This window comes from Syngnathus scovelli, chromosome 10 (assembly GCF_024217435.2).
Source record: "Syngnathus scovelli strain Florida chromosome 10, RoL_Ssco_1.2, whole genome shotgun sequence".
Classification (NCBI taxonomy): domain Eukaryota; kingdom Metazoa; phylum Chordata; class Actinopteri; order Syngnathiformes; family Syngnathidae; genus Syngnathus; species Syngnathus scovelli.
The window spans coordinates 10,095,670-10,116,670 of record NC_090856.1 but is presented as its reverse complement, the minus strand read 5'-3'; the positions used below and the strand labels follow the sequence as shown (position 1 = coordinate 10,116,670).

Sequence of the window (21,001 nt, the reverse complement as noted above, 5' to 3'; positions counted from 1 at the left end):
GAGTGTACTCACTTTTGTTGCAAGAACTAAAGTATGCCAATCAATCAACCAATCAATCAATCAATCAATCAATCAATCAATCAATCAATCAATCAATCAATCAATCAATCAATCAATCAATTACATTGTATCTGTAGCCTTTAAACCTTTGGTAACACATTTTTTGGCGAAGGTCTATGGCATGATTAATAATAATAATAATAATAATATTAAAACAGTATTGTGGGATGTTATATAGCATGCCATGTTTATGTCATAAGAATATATAAAACGCAAATAATAATGATGATACATAAAAAATAAAATGAACCAATAAATGATAAAATATAATATTGAAGATGTTCTAAAACTGAAATTAAAATATAAAAAAGTAATTTAGTACAGTTGATGTAATAATATTGCTCAAAACAAAAACTGGAAATTGATAAAAATATTTAATACAAGTAATATTAAAACAGACTAATCCAAAATATATACATAATACTATATAATAATTTGATAATGTAATCAATAAAGTCACTGTATTTAACAATAGCAGGACTGAACAATGGTTCTTTGTTTCTGCATTATAATTCACGTTAGAATCAACCAAGTCCTGATTTTGCTGAGTCGTCATTGATTGGATGCAGCGAAAGGTGCAGCTTCGAGCTACAAACTTTTTGGACCAATCAGAAGGCGCCGTTCGCCTTTCCTGCCCGAAACAGAGTAGCAACGAGTCCGACCTGGACCTGGACCCGGACCTGCACCTGGACTATCCTCGCAGTTGGAGGACGTAAAGAAATTCAAAGTGTGAATGCTCCCTCGCCTCAGATGACCTGTCGGCAAAACGTCCATTTTGCCGATTTTTTTTTTTTTCTTTTGTTTTCTCGCTCATGACAGCAGACTATGTTGGGGATGTACGTGCCGGACAGATTCTCCCTCCAGTCGTCCAAGGTCCAGGATGGAATTGGTCTGTTCACGGCGCGGCGGGTCAAAAAGGTTTGTCCTTCTCTTCGTTCCCCAACACAGTCGCGGTGTGATTTTGTTTCGAGGTGGCTCCTCTTTTCAAAGTGGCTGTCAAACGCGAGCAAGTTGTGACGTTAAGTGCCACGTAGCAGCACAACTTTTCCCCCCTCCACCATTTTCCCCCGCTTCGCGTTCCCCTCGTTCACCTTCACGACATTACCTCTACACAAATAAGTCAACTTTACAGCACATGACGCGCGAATGATTCAGAAAGGCACTTACGGAGAAACTCCTCAATGAGTTTATATGATAGTTCTTTAAAAAAGTCGGGGAAAAGTGACGTCATGGATTCCCACGCCCCCCTGCCTAGAGTTTGGGAAGTTGAAGGTGCGTTCAGTGTTACACGCAAGTGTGGGACACATTAGCTCTATAATGTCTTGTGATAACACATCGATAAGTTATCTATTTTTGTCATTGTGTTTTTCAAAAAATGTTTAAAGGGAGAAAAGTTTGGCCCCTTCGCAGGCGAGAAGAAGCTGCCGTGTGAGCTGGACGAAAGTGCAGACACAAGATTGATGTGGGAGGTGAATGCCATTTGACTTTTTTTGGTTAAATTGATATCTCATACTAATTGACCACAATACTGAAAAAAAAATCAATGGTCACAAAGAATAGCAAATAGCGGCATGCCTTGTTAGTATTCCTTGCTTGAAGGTGTTCATTACAACTCCCAGTTGAAGTTGAAGGAAAACTAAACACAAAACAATGACAAGTACCTGTACAAATGTAATTAACCAAACCACATTAAGTTTACCTTCGAAAAGTCTGTTGGTTTAAGTTAACAGGCAATGGAGATTTCCATAGATTTGCGAACGGAAATTATGCTTTGGAAGGGCCATTTAATGATGTTATTGCAGTGTGTTTCGATAAAGCATCAGACTGTCATGTGCTGATTGCAGGTTCGTGGCAGTAAGGGTGACGTCCTGTATATCCTGGACGCCAGCAATCCGCGCTACGCCAACTGGCTGCGTTTCGTCCACCAGGCGCCCTCGCAAGAGCAGAAGAACCTGGCAGCCATTCAGGTACATTTCCTCTCTCTGGCGGACACAATGGAGCCTTCTCATACCACTTTTAATAAGTCACGCCAGACAATAGCGTGCCTCTCTGCTCCAAAATATTTGCGGTGTCTACCGCATATTGTTATTGTTTCTATTATTATTATTATCCTTGTCGTTTGACAACCATTAACTTTGCAAAAATACCACGTGGATGCTTTCGGCTGTAACGAAAAAAATCAAAGGTGATTAATTCAAACCTTACGACCACACTGAGTGACAAGTGAGCCAGGTTCAAAGTTCACCAGATCAAACCCATTTCTGAATTCACATCCGGCTAATGACGTCAAACTTCCATTTTGTCCAAACAGAGGGCATTCCAGATCGGCATAAATAACGATTAAGAGCACGAGAGGGGCACAATAAATGTCAGTGCTGACGAAAGGCAGAGCTTTAGGAAACATGTGGATGACCTTTGGGCGTCCAATCACGTGGCCCGTTGGGGGTATTCACGCGGTGAAGTGCACCCCTTTGACCTGTTGCTTTTTTTTTTTTTTTTTTTTTTTGAATTATCATATCCTTGTCACAGACATGCAAGCTAAAAGTAAATTCACTCTTTGACCGGCAGCTGCTTTTGAAGCAGAGTTCCCCGTTTTGACAGCCATTCCAGAGCATTCCGACTGATCTTTCAATCTGATTGTATATTATTTAACTGTGACTTTCTCGGGATTAGCTTTTGAGTCTCGACTGTCCATCCATTTTGATGTTCTGCAATTCCATCCTAAAATGACTGTGGGCTTTTCAGGACGGCGAGAACATTTTCTACTTGGCCGTGGATGACATCGAAACGGACACAGAGCTCTTGATCGGCTTCCTGGACAGTGACATGGAGGAGGAGGAGGAGGAGGAGGAAGATGAAGAGGTCAGCAAAGACGAGGACGAGAGCAGCAAAGAGGCAAAACACTTGGTTGAGATGGGTACGTTTTCCAAAGTAAGAGCAGACGGCGGCAAATGTCTTTTTTGAAAGCAAAAAAACAACACAAAGGAAAATCAGTCTGCGACGCATGAATAATTTGATAATCAATTAGTTGTCCATTAATTGTTGCAGAACTAGCGTATACAATACATACTCTGTTCGAGTGTATCTTCTACTCAAAGCTGTGCTTATCTTAAATGCGAAGCTAGGCAACGCTGCCATCTACAGGCAACTGTTAGTCATGGAAGTGGTGGCTGGATTCCAGTTGACGAGTTTCAACATGTTTGCTGAATGGCTGACAGAACTGGTGATCAAGAAGGAGGACCACCCGTGCCTGCTGTGTGAGAGCAGCTTCCCCAGCGAAGAGATCCTGGCCGCCCACCTGCAGAGTCTGCACCAGAGGCCCGGCATGGATGAGAAAGAGTTCAAGTGCAGGAACTGCGGCAAGAAGTTCCCCGTCAAGCAAGCGCTGCAGCGCCAGTGGGTCCACTCTTCATATCGCCATGATAGTGAGCCAAAACATCACGCATGGCAGTGTTTGATCAACTGCTTCTCCTTGTTATCATATTCAATGACGTTGAGGAATAGAAGATGCTGGCAAAATGTTGTCTTGAGGCCAGTCTCGAGTGTGGCTCCACTACTCCTAAGTAATGGTCTTCTATTTCGACTTGTTCTTCTTCCAGTGTGTTGCACTGTTCCGAGTCAGTGAGCCCTTCGGGAGACTCCAAAGCACATCACCAGTGTTCCCTGTGCCACAGCTCCTTTACTTCAGAATCCAGGTAGTCTTTTGCAGTAGGTCAACTGGGTCGGTGCGGGATTGAAGGGTGACACAAGTCACATGACTTGACTTGCTTTGACATTTTGTGGAGACTCCACTAAACTTGCTTAATTTTCAGACTCCAGACTTAGTCCTTACTGGCACATATTTGACTTAGAGCACTATGGTATCTTTTACGTACGGAATTCTCCCCTCGACCATCTTTGCCTTCTCGCGTGCAGTTTCGAGCAGCACAAGGAGGCGTGTAAAGGCGACGCCCGCTTCATCTGCAAGGAAGAGAGCTGCGGCAAACGCTTCAAGAGCAAGGACGCGCTGAAGAAACATAAAGGGAACGTTCACACAGGTCGGCGGCGCTTTTACGGCTCCTCCAGTAGCGCTGCCGCCTTCGCTTGTAATTGCCACGTAATTGCGCAGCGGCACCTTCTGGGCTCCGGATAATTTGGCTATTTAGGGCAGGATGTAGGCCACGGGTGAGCCCAGATGGAGACTTTGATATCACCGGGTGATTGAACTGAGATTTAGGGTCCCAAGTGTGGTCTGGACTCTGGGAGGGGGAAGTAGATCAGACAGGACCTTTTGAGGTTATGTGGTCACTAAATAAGATCTAATCACCATGACAGTACTTTTTTTTTTTTTCAGTAAACCAGATGTTTTAATGATGTGAAGGGCCATAGATGGGCTAATAGAAATTAGCATTAATGTTACATCAATATTCAAGCAACTGCTGGTTTAACATAGGCTGCAGCAACTCATACAAGCACAACACAACAAATCAATTGATTGTTTTGTTTTTTTAGGAAGTGCGCGAAGGAAACTGACTTGCACCATATGCAACCGAAAGTGCTCGTCGTCTCTAAATCTGCAAGAGCACAGAAAGGTAAGCTACTCATATTCGATATCCCAATCTAACCTCACCCTAACCCAAATCCACCAATGATTAATGAACCACAGCCTTTATGTTAATGCTACAAATAAAATTCCAAGTTGTGTGGATGTGACACATTTTTGCTAAATCTGGGTTAGGCTATCATATTGTTGCTAGCGCTAACAGTAGCTCAGCAAGATTGCATATGGGGCCATTATTCCTCAATGTCACATTTTTCACACTAATTTAGTGCTGCAAGCTACATCTATTTAAAAAACTGGCACATTTTCTGGGGACAAACTAGGTTGTACTGTAAATAGCTTCCAAGCGCTGTACGATAAGAGTGCACTGTATGCAAAAATAATAATAAAAATAAACAATATTGTACTAGAAAGATATGGCATTGTCTTTCCGTATCCCCCAGATACACGAAATATTCGACTGCCACGCATGTGACAAGAAGTTCATCTCCACTAATCAGCTAAAACGACACATGATCACACACTCAGGTGAGATAAACCAGCCTCATAAACATCACTTCAGACCTTTTTTCTTTTTGAATCGTAACCATTTTTTTCTTGGCTTGATAGAGAAGCGTCCGTACACATGCGAGATCTGCAGCCGTTCGTTCAAGCGCCTCGACCAGGTGACGGCACACAAAATCATCCACAGCGAGGACAAACCATACAAGTGCAAACTGTGTGGCAAAGAATTCGCCCATCGGAACGTTTACAAGAATCACAAAAAGGTGAGAAATTGGCACAAAGTTAAAAGTGACACACACAAACTCCTGAATGACCTGTGTCATGTCACAGCTGTCCATCAAGATCTCGCTGGTGGCTACAAGTATAATCTACGCTCTCTTTGCGAACCCTTACTCTCCTCCGTGTTTACTTTGGGGATTGAGGTGTCACTCAGGCAGATAAATAGAGGGCAGCGTGGTGGAGGAGTAAAAACAGAAGCACTTTGAACTTTAATCCCCGCCAAGTCGCTTGTCTTTATCAAGTCAACAGAGCTGAGCGGTGGTAGTGGCGAGCCTAGTGGACGATCCCGTCACGTCCACTTGGTCAAACACGCTGACGCCGCTTTGTTGTTCTTTGTTTCTCTCCGCTCGCAGACCCACTCGGAGGAAAGACCGTTCCAGTGTGACGAGTGCAAGGCCCTCTTCCGCACCCCTTTCTCTTTACAGCGCCACCTACTCATCCATAACAGTAAGGACCACCTCATCTTGTCCAGATTGATAAGGACTGTTTTGTTTCCCACGTGTGCTCACTCTGCCCGTTTATTTGAGGTCATACGGTAGCAAAAGAATCTCACGCGTATCTGTTAGCTTAGCTTCAAGATATTGTGTTCGCTGTAGGCCGAGTGACTGAATCGGTTTGTGCGGCTTGCATTGTCACAAACGACAAAGACGCGATGTAGCTGAAGGCATTTCTCACCTCGGTAGGATAAAGAGGCCGGCTATATGATAGCAGTCTTCCTACAATACATCAGTGGGGTGATTTTACTGTGGGTGGCCCAATAAGATACTGATTAAAGATGTTACCCATATTTGATGAAATCAGGAGAAATGGAATCACAAAGAAACTTATGGATAATTTATCGTTGTTGCTGAATGTATCGAAAGGGTTAAATGAGCAGACGAGTTGTGATGATGGCCCAATTTTCTGACCGGGGTTCTTTCTGGTTTTAGTTCTATTCTGTCAAACAATCTTTTCATGTTCACCTTAAACTTTCCTCACACACATTGTTGGCTCGGGGTCATCTTTTGTATTCCCCGTAATGGCCTCAGACAAATTGTTTTGCCATGATTGAAGAAAAAGAAAAAAAAAATCCCGGGAGCAGCTTTTGTTGACAAAGAAGCCCTCTCGCTGCAGGTGAGCGGACGTTCAAGTGCGACCAGTGCAACGCCACCTTCAAGCGCAAAGACACGCTCAACGTGCACATCCAGGTGGTGCACGACGGCCACAAGAAATACAAGTGCGACCTGTGCGAGAAGGCTTTCGTCACGCCCTCCGTCCTCAAGAGCCACAAGAAGGTGAGCGATACGGCTACGGCTAAAATGCTCACGTCAAAGCATTACACTTCTTAATCCAAAGCGTGATCCAAATATTCTCATCCTCTTAAAATAAAGACCGAAGTCAAATTTTGACAACCACTAGGCCTTAAACATCTCCTCAGGATGGTGGCCACCTCTGTTAACATCGGCTACGTTTTTAGTTAAACACTGCTGATGGCTGGCAAGAAAGGTCCATCTCTACCCAGGTAGGGAGGCCCTTATAAAAGCCGGGAATTGATCTCTTCCTTGATTCAAAAAGGCAGCTCGTCCATTAGCTCAGCGGGGCTTTCAGAGCCCCAAACTGATCCAGCCGCTGATTAGCATCCCCGCGATCTGACAACGTGCATCCAGATTGAAATCGCCACCGCCTTCTTGCCACGTGGCCGACGGGTGCCGTCGGGAGGGGGTCGTCTCCGAACAGCGGGGAACCCGGAGGCCGCTGCGTGATCGCGGATCGTGATCAAAGTGGGCCTAACACAGGAGACGACAACCTGCTGGAGGCAAACGTTGCCCCATGCAATATAAGGGCAAACACTTATCAATGCCATGTTCGCTTAGGCTCATGACACATGCTCTCTTTTTGCACAAATACTGGAAAGCATTAGGAATACCAACCTCGAAATAATGGATGGATAATACACAAATATGAGAACATTTAAAAAAAAAAAGTTTGATGTGAAGTACAGAAATATAAATTCGAATGCAAAAATCTAAAAATATACATATATAATACATGTAAATGTAGTCTGTTAGACATATTTCATGAATGATACACAAATATTAGCTAAACAACTACTGGCTGAAAAAAACAAGAAGAAACTAATGGCGGCACCTAAGCTGGCCAAAGTTGAAAAGAATACTCATAAACAGCGACGCCAATGCGGCCTTTCCACCAGCTGGTCCTCGTGGCGATCAAAGTTGTGCTGCCGCTGGAAACGACAACCTGCTGGCCGCAAACTTTGCCCGTCACAAAACAATGTCAAATATTTCTCAATGCCATGTTCGCTTAGGCTCGCTAGGCCACGTCACATTTTTTTGCCTGGCCTGACGCAAATCAAAAGTAATGGCAGCGAAGAGTGAGGCCAAACAGCTCGCCGCACGTTCCCGGTTTGATCTGGCTGCCATTACTCTTCGAAAATGTTCGCCTTGGAACTCCAGGCCTGGGCTTTCAATCATTGTTTCAATTGACAAATGACTTTGTACAAATGAAAAATGGCTTTGAAAGTTCAACCGGCCGATGTCTATCTGGAGCTGCTTTACGAAAGCTGGAATGGAACTCGCGGAGGACATTTTCAGAAGAAACAATTGTAATCAAGAAAACGAGTGCCGGCAGAGGACGTTGGGTTGATGCTGCCAAGTGCTCGGGAATCATTCCAAACCAATAACAGTTCTCGTTTTGCCACTGAAAATCAAAGTACACGAGTCACTCGTCGCATAAACATAAAACAAAGAGAACTGCAGGTTTATTTAAAACCGAGCAAATAATTTGCCTCAGGAATGCCCCCGCTATCTTAATGCTACTACATAATGGCGAAAACCATTGAAGGGCAAATGTGTAGACAAACAATGATAATGCTTACAGGCATAAGTTTTTTATATCCTCTCCAAGGAATGACTTTTACGACGACTTTTTTGAGGAGCAGTCTCCATGTAGATGGCGGCATAAAACTATTCATTGAGTCCTGCTGTTATTATATACATTAAAATATTATAGGGATCTTGATCCCATTTAAAGAAGTACATTACATTTTTTTTTTTTTTTTTTTACCCTATCTGGGGTAACAGCTGGTACTTTCCCGTCTGGGTGCAAACAAGTACATGCATGCATTGTGTGTTTTGCTGTAGATTTGATCGCACTTCTGTCAAATGTGCAAATGACAGACTCGCTGGGTGAGCAGTCCCATCCGCATCGGGCTATAAAATATGCTTCCAGTAAATTCCCCGCATTCCCAACCCGAGGCATTTCCCTCACGGCGGTGCGTTTACGACGCGGCAACACCGGTGATGTTTGCTGGATGGCGAAGCATGCGGGGATTGACTCGGTGGAGGTCGCCGAGCGCGATGGGGGTCGGGAGGGACTTTTGGGAGTTGACGGGAGATGAAGGAGGAGGATATGAGGCCACATGTGCACCGTGACCTTCAGTGCCAAAAGATAACAAACCTTTACTTAAATTGTGCCTTTCTTTATTGAATAAAAAACAACAACATAGTTCTCTGGTACCAAGATACCACAAGATGAAAAATGTGTGATCTTTTACTCAATAGCAAAACTATGACCATGTGTGGCGAAAAGTGTGTTAATGCAAAATTTTTGTTGCAGACGCACACAGGCGAGAAGGAGAAGATCTGCCCGTACTGCGGACAAAAGTTTGCCAGCAACGGCACGCTGAGGGTCCATATCCGCAGTCACACAGGTCAGTGGGGTCATGCTAGTCTCGTTAGCTTAGCTGGCTGAGAAGCATAACGTTCAATGACCTTAGTACAAACATACTTGGCATAATTCTACAGACACGGCATGCAGTGGGGTACTTTTTCTATGCCACGCTGTGATTAGTCTGTCTGAATTTGTGTGTGTGTGGGGGGGGGGGGTCGATGCTCAGGATACTTAACATAATTAAAGAATGTTAAAGGGGATCTAAGAGGCCGAAATGGAATAAAATTGTAACATATTATGGCGTGAATGTGCAGCAATGAAAAAGGAAGCGAGGTCATATTCATTCAAAATCTTCCGGAAGGCTGCATTTTCCCAATTTAAAACAGTTAGCAGATGTCTGTAAGATGTTTATGACAAGCTTTTCTTAAATTACCCTTAACTCAAGCATGACAGTACACTTTCCCCCTGACATTTCTTGCTTAAATGAGAATTTTTAGAGCTGAAAATGTGTTAAAAGCAACCGCGAACAAAAATTCATCCGGTAGTTTGATCCATTTCCCACTGGTACATTTTTCAGTTGCTTACCCCCCTAAACATGATCTGGAAATGCACTGCACACATGGCTACCAGACAGAATGGAGCGCTTGGATGTTCATTAAAGGACCTTAAACTGGAAAGCTACGCATTCCTACGCATCTCCTTACCAACTGACTGCTGCAGAGACCTGGCATGACCACACGCACGCCCGCACACACTTGGCTTCTCCCCCATCTTTATTCTCTTGCCGTGTTGGGATAAATGATCTCAGTTTATTTCTGTCATCAGATAAACTCATGCAAATCACGCACGGTTAAAACATCAGTCAGTGATACGTTGATTTACCAAGCAACTTTTTTTTCTTTTTTGTAGTGTCATTTGACCAATGCAGAGTCATCGTAAAAACAGAGGAAATAGTTTAAATGATGATTTTTGCCTTCTTCCCTCCTGCCATAGTTTGTGTCAGTGTCAGTCAAAAAGAAGATGATGCTCTATGAGTTCTCATCTCAGTCTCAATCTCCACAAGTTTCAGTCTTTTCTCTGTCTCGACTTCCAAAAGTCTTGGTATTGTCTCTGTATCAATACTCTCTCTCTCTCTCTCTCTCTCTCTCTCTCTCTCTCTCTCTCTCTCTCTCTCTCTCTCTCTCTCTCTCTCTCTCTCTCTCTCTCTCTCTCTCTCTCTCTCTCTCTTTCTCATCTTGATAAAGCGTCTGTCTCACTTGGTGTGGTCTTAAAGAGTGCAAGGACAGGAGTGTGACGTTGAACACCTGACACTCACTTTCCGCCAGGAGCTTGACCCAGGAACGTTTGGCCTAACTAAAAATCTCCAGGCGGATCTGATGTGTAGGATGCTGTTGCGACAATGGCTGTGCAAAAACGTCTCTACCGGGTCTTCCGTTTCATTGGCTGCCTTCAGGTGTTGCCGCGCTCAGTGTGGTCTCCATCTTTGTCAATAGCTTCCTTTGTAAATGTGTGTGTTTCTGTGGATGTGTGTAAGGCGCTGGAGAATGTAAAGCCATGTGGCCCGCTCTGATTGTATTTATGTAGAATAAACAAAAGGGAGGAATGCTGGGGGAGGGGTGGGAGCCGAGAGGACACCTCAAAGAAAGAAAGGAGCAAAGGGAGAAAAGAGCACTCCAAGAAAGCATCCAGCCGGACGACCCGTGACCCCGACTGGCTGTAAATCTGTCCCCTCCTTCTATAGGTGGAGATTTTTGTGTGCGTGTGTTTGTTGTGTGTGTCCGCGTTTTTGTGTACGAAGCCTCGGTGAAAGGCGTGAGTCGTGCCCGGAGCGGCCATCCCCACAAGGTCACGTTGTTCTCAGACAGAAGAAGAAAGACTCTAGACTTGTATAAATGTTGTGTCGGAGCTGTGAAAAGTGTGAAATCAACATAATGTAGTGAGAAACAACTTCAACCCTCCAGTTATGTTTGTATCAACGGATTTGGGTCAAATTGACATGCGCATGAAAACAAAGATTCAAACCCTATAATCTCTTGACCCCCAAGCAGACATGCTAGCCATTAGCCCACCATGCTGTCCATATCCAAATATACAGTAAGAATACAAAATAATCACGACACGGCTGTTGAGTCACCCATTGACAATGAAGACGTCAAGTAGACCCGCGGTGATTGTTTTATTTCCGTTTTCTCACATTCCAGTGTCCAGTGTGACTTTTGGAAACATTTACAAAGAAAACATTTTTATCATATCCGCAAATTGTTCGACTCGCCCCGGGGCTCCGGCAAGCGGCCGCTCTGGCCGGGCCTGTCAGTAATCTGCAAAAGACTGCCTCCAGCTGAGCTAAAAACCTCGTAAAATGGACAACGCGCCGCTAATCTTGTTTGTCTTCCTGCTGCACAGGAACCTTTGGCAGTTGATTATTTATCCGCACCACACAAACGGCGTTGTAAAAGATTCCCAGGAGATTTCCTCTCCTTCATCTCCCAAAACGTGGCCGTCACGATGACAGACAGAGGGCAAAAGTACTCGCATTTTGCACTCAAGTACAAGGACACGTAGAATCCCTACAAAAGTCTGACATCTTGAACTATTTTTAGTGTTGCGTATTTCGGGTGACTTCAGGAAAATCAAACTTCAGAGTGCTAAAACAACATTGTGTATTCTGATTGTCAAAACAGGTCAAATTTGATCTAAACACTATGCAAGAGTGACGTTCAGTAACAAAGTAGTTGTACTTTGTTACTTCCCACCACTGATGAAAGAAGCGGGTCAAGCCAAGACATGGAATACGGGAAAAACGCGCAGCCGTAAATCTCGTCGTGGTGGCTGTATATTTAGCTTGGATTACGTTTCCCTTTAATGGTGTTTGATCATGCTCAAGTCAAACAAATTAGTCGCCGTCCTGCAGCGGCTGGCGCGGCCTGGCCGAGCTGCCCCGCTATGAGATCACCAACAAGCCGTAAAATGGCAGCTGTCAAAAAACGCTGGACGGACCGCGGCCGCGACTTTGTGCAACTCAGTAGTCGTGATGAATCCTTCCCTTCTTTTGCTAATTTATTCTCTTGGCTCCTACACTGGTGCAAAAATGGCTCCGTCGCTACATCAAAACGTGGTGAGGGTGGATTTTCCCAGTCCATGTGTGTGTGTTTGTGTGTGTACACACAGAACATGGCCAAGAACCAAAAATGGGACGGTGGAGAATATTGAAGCCATAACTGTCACTGTGACATCATTGGAAAAGTCTCGTTCAGGCGCAGTTTGCAGTGTAAACTCGGGGAACCGCGTTTGAACAAATCAAGCTTTCATGCTTCCCGAACTCTCAAGAAAGTGGCTGTGCATATTCATGATAAAAGCCCCAAGTCTGACTTTGATATTTCAGCCACTGGAGGCCTTAAGTGGATGTATATAGTAGTTGTATGTGTACAATCGAATGGGAATGAGAAACCTAGTTGAAGCGGGTGCAAGTAAACCTGACAGCCTATCAATGCTTGGAAGTGGTTCGTGGTGGGAGGGGAAGCATAATGCTTCATTGGAGTCAATGCAACACAGTGTTTTGTTTGACCCAGTAATTAGTCAGTGCCCACTAACGTTTTGATACAAAGAGCAATTGACATCCCAGTCCTTAATACATCAACGAACCCAAATTCTCGACTGGGTCGTCACGATTCAAATGTTTGCAACTAGCCAGTTTCCAAATTAAACTCAACGAGCCATTCCATAAACCCACAATAAAAAAGGGAATGCGCTGCCACTTAGATTATGAAGCATTGCTGTAATTACATAAACAAGCTTGTCATTGAGTCCTACAAATGTCTACAATGCGTGCTGCGCCTGATCTGGCATCGTATCAGTCGGCCTCTGCAAATATTCCCTTCACGGGGGAGACAACTTCCAATAAACAAGCCGATATACAATTCACCTTTTTTTTGGGGGGTCTTTCTTTCCGAAGTCACTTGTTCATGTAATAGTCTCCATCTCGCTGTCATTTGTTACACTAATTGTGCGCAGACCAGACTTGAAAAGTACGGAAAGACGGTTCAATCGGGAACACGGATTGTTTTGTCGCCGTTGTTGTCATGGTAACAGCCTGGAATTCGTTATCATGTTATAAAATGTGAATTGTATATTGGCCTTGCAATCTAATATTCTGGGTTTTGTTTTCCGGTCCTTCAGTTCCATCTCTTAGATTTATTTTGGACACGGCCTGTCCTCCCTCTTTCAGATTGTGGCGGCAGTCGGCTGGGATGAGATCCAACTCACCCATGAATAAGCATTAGAAAACGTACGCACAGATATCTCAAATGTCCGTTATGGATACGTCAAATGTCCCGCAGTGCGAGAAGAGTTTGCGGAAGTGGAGGCGCTTGTTGTAGCACCAAGGTCAAGTTGTCAGGCATTCCTCGGGGCGCATCAAAGGCAATCTTTTATCGGCTATATCGCATTACTCCGCAGCACCCTGTTGGCATGCCAGAAGGACGGTGGACTGAGTGGACTGAGTGGACTGAGCGGACTGTGGCTCAAGCGGAGGAAGCCGGGGGATTAATCGTGACAGACAGCGCTAATGTCTTTCAGGCTCCAAAAGCGTTCTTCGTAACAGCAGACTGCGACAAAGCCTGACCATCTGCTAAACAGATCTGCTGACAGCAGTGGAAAGTAACAAATTACAAATACTTCGTTACTGACGAGGGTAAACATTGAGGCGTAAATCTTAATCCAGGGGTATTTGGACAAAAGCTTGTCACTGACAATTGGGAAATTTAGCCAGCAGTTTAGTTCAGTTTCCAGATTTGAACCCAGAACCTCCTAATTTTGAAACAGTTGAAGTATAAATTCCTTGTCCCAGAAATTTGTTAGATTTTTCACAACTTTAATTCCACAAAAAGTACACCAGTATTGTAAAACTAGGCTGGGCCTAATTTGTATGCAAGTCTGAGCGTGCTGCTAGCGCGGTCGTAAAGTTGTAAATACAGTTAACATTAGCATAAAACACGGTAGTCTGTATTTCTACTTATAGTAAGTACAGAATATAAGTACTTTTCCCAACTCTTCTCATAGAGAGCAAAACGATCGATTAGCAGAAGAGAGCCACGGTGGGAGAAGCTATAGAGGTGGGGGGAGGCGAGGATTGTTACGTCTAGATGCCCGGGGGTCAAATAGATGGTATTCCGTTTCAGCACATGCTAAATCAGTTAGCGTCGCGGCACTCGTAAAACCGCCACCGCCTCCCCGTAATCCCCGAGCAATCTGGTTCAATCTGGAGAATAAGTACAGGTTTCCCGTTACGTTCACTCAAGAGCACTAGCGAAAGGCAAGACGGTTACAGAGAGCCGTTGCAGTTCCATGCTGCAGTTGTCACTTCTGCCTGAAGACAACCGCATTCGTCGCTTTAATCGTGACAAAAACAATTATTGTTTTCCGTGGTGGCAGGAAGTAATGAGACGACGCAAGTCTTGGCGGCCCGATGACGCATGGCAACATGTCCCGAAAATCCCCTTTCCCCTGGTGCACTTGAGCCTGCGGACCTTTTTTTGTTGTTGACAAACAGGAAAATGTGAAGGCCAGATGTGTTTTGAAAGCGAGTAAACTCAATGCCTTGTGTAGCGTAGTGTATGCTTGTGTGTGGTATCGGGTTCAGTCCTGGGGAAGGCATTAGCGTGCTAATAGTGGCGCAGCGCGGTGTGCCAGTGTGGCTTTGGATAGCGGCCCTCGCAGGATCTGGCCATTGTCCGCTAATGTGCGGCACAGACGGCCACGCCCGCCTGCCAGCTAGCCTCTGGTTGCTAGCTAGCTAAATGCAATCACAAAGTTGCGACAACAGATGTCAATTCCTCTCAAGGCACGAGATGATCATCTCCAATTTTTGCTGGACTTTCAGCTCTCTGTGTGACCGTTCATGCGTTCGCCCCCTGGTGGTTGAAAAAGTGCTTGATTAGATAAGCAGCAGTGCTCACGATTACAATTCGATTCATTGTGTAGCGCCAGTCAACATTGGCAAATGTTTCTGTCTGTACAATTAAAGGCCTCCGCCTCGCCGAAACATCTTACAGACAACCAGTCTCCTTTAGAGTTGATTAATTGAATTCCCTTAGCCACAATCTTGAGTAAAACGGAATGGCATCTGTTTTTATGTATCCGTTCAAAGTAAATTCAGTAATTCAAAGTCAACACCCTTATGCCATGAGAACAACTTCATAATTGGATTTTAATGAAACAATTTTGAATAACATCTTTCCGGCATCTTGTCTGCTTAGCTGTGAAAAAGCCAAGAAGCCATTATATCTTGTTTTCCCCACGACGCCTTTGGCTTTATTGAGAGCGTTTGCGTGGCACATCCCTGAGCGGTTGCAGCTAATTAACCTCAAATCAAGAGCTCGCTTGCCTTTGCAAAAATAACCTCGCATCGTAGGCCGACGTTACCTGATGCTTTAAAGCACGCTGCTGACATTTCTTGGATTTATAAGCTCGATTTGATACATTTGTGTCACATATGCTTCACTACGTACAATCTTCACAATGCAATAAAATGTGAATCCAAGATCGTTTTGAGTGGATCCTGTCAAAAGGTTTTCATGGCTCATAAATAGTGACCTCATGCTATTTCTTTTTTTTTTCTCTCTTAAGATCAGCAATCAAGTGTGGTGCAAGCGGATCACGCGCACGCTAAAACAGATCCATGTGTCCGGGCGGCCTTTGACTGACAGCCTGTCACTTCCCCTTTGTCATCTTTCGGGGGTGCGCTCAGATGGGGATCATTCGCAGAGAATTTTTTTCTTTCTTTTTGGCCGGAGTCGCTTTTCATTCCGACCGGTCTCGCGTCTGATGTGCTCCCCGAAGCGTAGGGACGGCGAGCCAGGATGTTTTTCCCCGGCCAACACAAACGTTCGCCGGGGCAGCGTAGAGTTTGTGTGGCTCGGAAAGCAAAACGCTTGCGCTCCACCGGTAGCTGGGTCAAGTCAGTTTTGGAGATCACACAGAGATAAAGCGGACATGCAGTCCGAGCAGCTGATTGTGGATGACTTGATTGAAGACGTGTGTTCTTCAGTGCCAATGCTAGCTCCCATGCACAGAAATGTCCCTAAAACCTAATTTGTCAAATTGATGTCACATGGTACACGTCCCAACCGCATTTTGCTGCGGAACCTTTCAACGTATCCGTCTGATCCCGCAGGTGAGCGTCCCTACCAGTGCCCGTACTGCGACAAAGCCTTCAGCAAGAACGACGGTCTGAAGATGCACATCCGCACCCACACTCGAGTAAGTCTTCCACCGCTTCTTCTCTCCTTTTGCTAGTTGCTATTATTGTCTTCTAAAATGCACGTTGATGTAACGTCCAACATCTGTATTGTCTCACCGGCGTACTTATTACCGACGTGTTGGCGGGATTAAGCACGGAACCGATGCCCAAATTCTTGACTTCAACTATGTGAGCAATTCTTTTTTGATGGCTTTTTTGAACCTGGAAAATCAAAAACAAAACTTACTGGATCTCAAAAGTTTTTCTCACAACTACGTTTGTCTTGCGTCCTCTCCGTGACCCACTCGTCGTGATTCACGCCGACTCACCAAACATTTACTCCCAAAATAGCTTCCTCTGAGTAGCGCCTGGATAAATACGTACGTGCGGGAAGTCGCTTATGCCGCGCGTGTTTAACTTTTATCCATGTCCTCTGTGACAAAAACCTCCCCATGACACATATACAGCCGCAGTATATACAAGTTTGGGAAAGTAGCCAGACTCCCAGTCTCGATACGTCCACGTGCTTAAAAGTAGTTGCTGTTTACCTTTTTTGTAAACAGTCGACTCAACAAGACGACTGGGAACTTTTCTTACCAGCGTGTGAAACTAAAGTCAAGTCAGGAAGGAAAATTCGGGCCCCAATTTGGTTTCTCCATTTTTTTCACTTCATTCGTCTCCGCTTTGCACACTTTTGTCAGCATCACCTTCGAAGGTTCACGTTGTTCTGCGAGCACGTTCAACTCTTAGCACTAGCACGCAGGGTCACGCTTTGTCGTGTGTGTTTGGGCACAAAACAGCATCAGTGGCGAGTCAGAATGAAACACGTTTGAACGGCTGCGGTTACGAGGAGCTTTTTAATAAAGTCGTTTTTTTTAAACCGGTCATGTGGCTTTGGCAGTGCGACGAGCAGACGCATATTAAAAGGTGCCTCGGTGGGCCAACGGCGGGTCACTGAGGAATCATCCAGAGAAAATGTTTTTGTTTGATTTCAACAGTGACCTGCGTCAACCTCAATTAAAGACAAGAACATGCTGCCGTGTGTGTTTAAAAGGGCCATAAAAGAACACTTCCGCGTGTAATGAGAAGCCACGCCACCGCACGCCTTCGCGCAATAACAACAAACCACCAGACCAAACAAGCAAAACAGACTTGAAAAGTTTCATGATGATCCAATCAAATGTCTGCTCATTCAATTCTCTACCTAGATTTTCTTTTGAACTAACTTGAACACTCTGCTGTATTTTTAGCCAAGTGCAACGTTTTAGGTTTTTTTTTGTTTTTTTTTTTTTTAATCCAAGTGCAGTATCAATAGTTTGTCTTCTTCTTGGAGAACTCCAAATGTCAAAATGCAACAATTGGATTGGCGTCGGATCGTCTGCAGGGCCCAAGTCGCCGCTTCCTGTTTGCATGTTGCTTTACAAACGAGGACGCCACGCGAGGAAGTGAGCTTTTCTTCCTCGTAAACAAACAAAGACTCGAAGCTTTGCCTTTTCCATCGGGTCAGAGGTCATCAGGCTGAACAGCTGGCGCAGAGTGAAGGTCAACAGGTACAGATGTTGCGTGTTAACGGGGTCGCGTGCACCGAAGCATTGTGGGTACGCTAAAAGCCTCGTGTCCATGTGTTTTCTGACTCTTCAACTTTAACCTCCTTTTTTTTCCATGGCCAAAAGAAATTCCATGTGATCGATGTGTTCAAAATATGGCCCTGGGGCCATTTGTGGCCCAGTACCCCAAAAGAGAGACATGTTCCTTTCACATCGTTGGCCAATAGCACGAATGATGCATTGGTTGTCGTAAATGTGCAAAATCCTAAAAGAAGTATTTATAAATAAAATAATATCAACATTTCTATTCTATTTGTTTTCATAAAAAGATGGCGAAGAATGCTAAAATAGCCTTTAAATGCTTCAATTTCCTGTTTGCTCCCCTTGGAAGAAAAACCTTGGACACCCCTGAATTAGATGCTAACAAACACTCACAACACACACACACACACACACACGGTCTTTTGTATCCTGTGTCAGCCAAGCCCCGCCCACATGATAGCGTTTTATTCCCAGGCCCTCAACTTCCTGCATTCACCCCGTTGCCTTGACAACGGGAGACCAAACATGCCCATAGCCTTTGCTATCGCACCCACAGTGACTGGGGGCGCCTGCGACGATTAACAGCGGCATCCAATCAGGGTGCGGGTGGGCCCGTAGATTTGAGCCACGCCCTGACAGAGGTCAAGAAGCCATCTTGGTACGGGCGAGCCGATATATGTTCAAATCCCTTGTTATGTGATTGTTCCTTAACGGTTATTCATGATAACAGCCTGGTGGCAAAATAGAAATAAACAGAAATTACGAGAAATAATCCACAGATACACCGACATGGTCAGGGGAGGAGAATTATGTAACCTTGTGCGTTCACGTGTGCATTGCAGGAGAAGCCGTACAAATGCAGCGAGTGCAACAAAGCTTTCAGTCAGAAAAGAGGCCTGGATGAACACATGAGGACGCACACGGGAGAAAAACCTTTCCAGTGTGACGTGAGTATCCTTCACCTTCACGCTACATGTTGCTCAACCATGTATTTGGGAATGACACGAAATGAATGCAGAGATCCAAAACCAAAGTTCTTTGCTGACAAAAAGCTGCAGTTGATCAAGACAATGGAAAAAGGGAACCAAAAACAGGAAGTAGGAACGCACCAAAATAAACATGAATGGGTCCATTTGTGTTTTTAGCATGCTATCTGCTAGCATTGTTGACATTTCCTTTCCCCTTATTTTTCTGCGGCTACAGGTGTGTGACCTGTCCTTCAGCCTGAAGAAAATGCTCAGTCGCCACAAGCTGACTCACAACCCCAACCGGCCCATGGCCGAGTGCCAGCTTTGCCACAAGAAGTTCACGCGCAACGACTACCTCAAAGTGCATATGGAGAACGTCCATGGAGAGACAGATGGCTAGACGGACCTCCATCTGGATGGACAGACAGACGTACGGAATAACACGTTGTCCCAAAGAGACAGTACTGTGTAAAAGTCTGTGTTGAGCGAATAGGCACCTTTCTCCAGATCCTTCTCAAAATTGCATCCGAATGATGTGTTCAATGTGGTGTGTTTTTCTCAGTTTCCCTGGAAAAAAACAAGAACCCATTGGACTTTTTTCACAGTACTGTACGTGTTCAAAATACAGTGTTATTTTTAGCTGCTTGTTTTTGTTACAACATGCAAATAGATATTTCTATTATTTATCTTATTTTCTACCTTCAATGGTGTTTATTGCTCCGTGGAATGACGATTCTCAAACAATCGCGGAGCAACTGAGTCAGTGGTAGACGCTGACTTTCCCGCCACATAGAAGTACCCCGGCGTCGATTGTTTGCAAACATAAAAAGATGGGTTGTTTTCTCTATAAGGCGTAGCTCGGTGCAAAGCAGTCTTGCACAACTTTTTTTAAATTTAATTTATATTTGTCTCAACGTGTACAGAAAGAAGTGTATTGCAGCCACAGTCAAAGTTAGATTGTGCTTTGTGCTCAACTTGCGCCATTAAACATAAAACCGTCAAATCTTGAAATAATGTGATGTCACATTATAGCGTGAAAACATATTTTGAAATTACATGATACATTCACCAAAGGTGAAAATCACCTCACGTAAAAAACGTGCTAATTTCATATGAAAATATTGTTATGAAATAAAGTGATAACCTGAATACATGTACTGAAATAATGTACATAAATGCGTCGTAATGATTCTTATCTCACATGAAAACACGATAAAATATCAAATATCGTGATAACTTGAATTTGATAACGTGAAAAGATTGTATCTTCAAATAACATGATTTTATAATATAACGTGAAAACACAATATCTTGACATACCGCGAGAAATTCACCGCATAATGAGCGATATTTATCATCACAACAACAATTCTTTCTGGTAATTACGTGACACTGAGCCTTTTCTCTGTTTGTGCGGCAGCAGTAAGCGTCGCTAAACATGGACGCATTTTCACTCCAAGTCCCCTTTGATGTTTCTTCTCCCGCATCTCTGATGAGTTCATGTAATGGCATGTTAGCGAGACGCTGATTAAAAGTGTTTGCGTCTTGTTGTTAATCTGTCTTCTATTCCGGGCCGGGCTAATTGAGGCCTTTCATTGGGGCCGAGCGGCGTCACGCTAAGGTGCCTCTCATCTGCGCTTCCCAGCGGCCCGTGTCCAGGCGCGCCGTATTTAGCTGTGTGAGAAGATGCCGTGTTTGTCAATAAATTGCGTGCCATGCGGTTGGACGATTTGTCGTGCACCGCGTTCTGGTTACGGGACATGACCGCCGTCTGCGTCACCGAGGGATGACGGAAGATGCGGCCGAGTTCGAACTTTGTCCCAATGTCTTATTCCGAGCACAATGTTGTCTGTGTTTGCTTGTTTTGGAATTGAGTGGAAAGAAAGAAAAAAAATACAAACATTCCCACAGATGCGCGCCAACATGTGAAAAGTGGGGACGAGGTCAACAGAGTGGCACTCTGCAAAATGGAGTAGTATTAATGTGGCACTAACATAGGACAGCTATACTATAGTCTATAATAGATCTATCTATTTATCTCGCTCTCTTTCACATATACTATAGCATATCTACACAGTATATATGTAGAATGTGAGTTACGTGTTGTGTCTACCGTTGCCTCCCCTAAACATTTCCCCTTTTGGCTTTCCTAACA

At 44.4% G+C, this 21,001-nt stretch overlaps 1 protein-coding gene across 5 annotated transcripts in view; it reads left to right on the top strand.

Annotated features, from left to right (window-relative positions):
* Positions 1–598: 598 nt before the first annotated feature.
* Positions 599–21,001, top strand: part of prdm5 (PR domain containing 5) — a 63,207-nt gene continuing 42,804 nt past the window's right edge. Inside the window, exons 1-16 of one of the 5 annotated variants that reach the window (XM_068652144.1) lie at positions 599–787; positions 880–978; positions 1,446–1,529; positions 1,905–2,027; positions 2,806–2,977; positions 3,279–3,456; positions 3,660–3,755; positions 3,976–4,097; positions 4,552–4,631; positions 5,044–5,367; positions 5,737–5,830; positions 6,497–6,657; positions 8,999–9,092; positions 16,224–16,309; positions 18,721–18,825; positions 19,082–19,276. In XM_068652144.1, coding sequence (XP_068508245.1) covers positions 886–978; positions 1,446–1,529; positions 1,905–2,027; positions 2,806–2,977; positions 3,279–3,456; positions 3,660–3,755; positions 3,976–4,097; positions 4,552–4,631; positions 5,044–5,367; positions 5,737–5,830; positions 6,497–6,657; positions 8,999–9,092; positions 16,224–16,309; positions 18,721–18,825; positions 19,082–19,246 — 1,977 coding nt within the window. In that variant the 5' untranslated portion in view covers positions 599–787; positions 880–885 and the 3' untranslated portion in view covers positions 19,247–19,276. Of the gene's footprint in view, positions 979–1,196; positions 1,333–1,445; positions 1,530–1,904; positions 2,028–2,805; positions 2,978–3,278; positions 3,457–3,659; positions 3,756–3,975; positions 4,098–4,551; positions 4,632–5,043; positions 5,368–5,736; positions 5,831–6,496; positions 6,658–8,998; positions 9,093–16,223; positions 16,310–18,720; positions 18,826–19,081; positions 20,397–21,001 lie in introns of those variants that run through there. The other 4 variants (XM_068652145.1, XM_068652146.1, XM_068652143.1 and 1 more) reach the window with 4 other exon arrangements.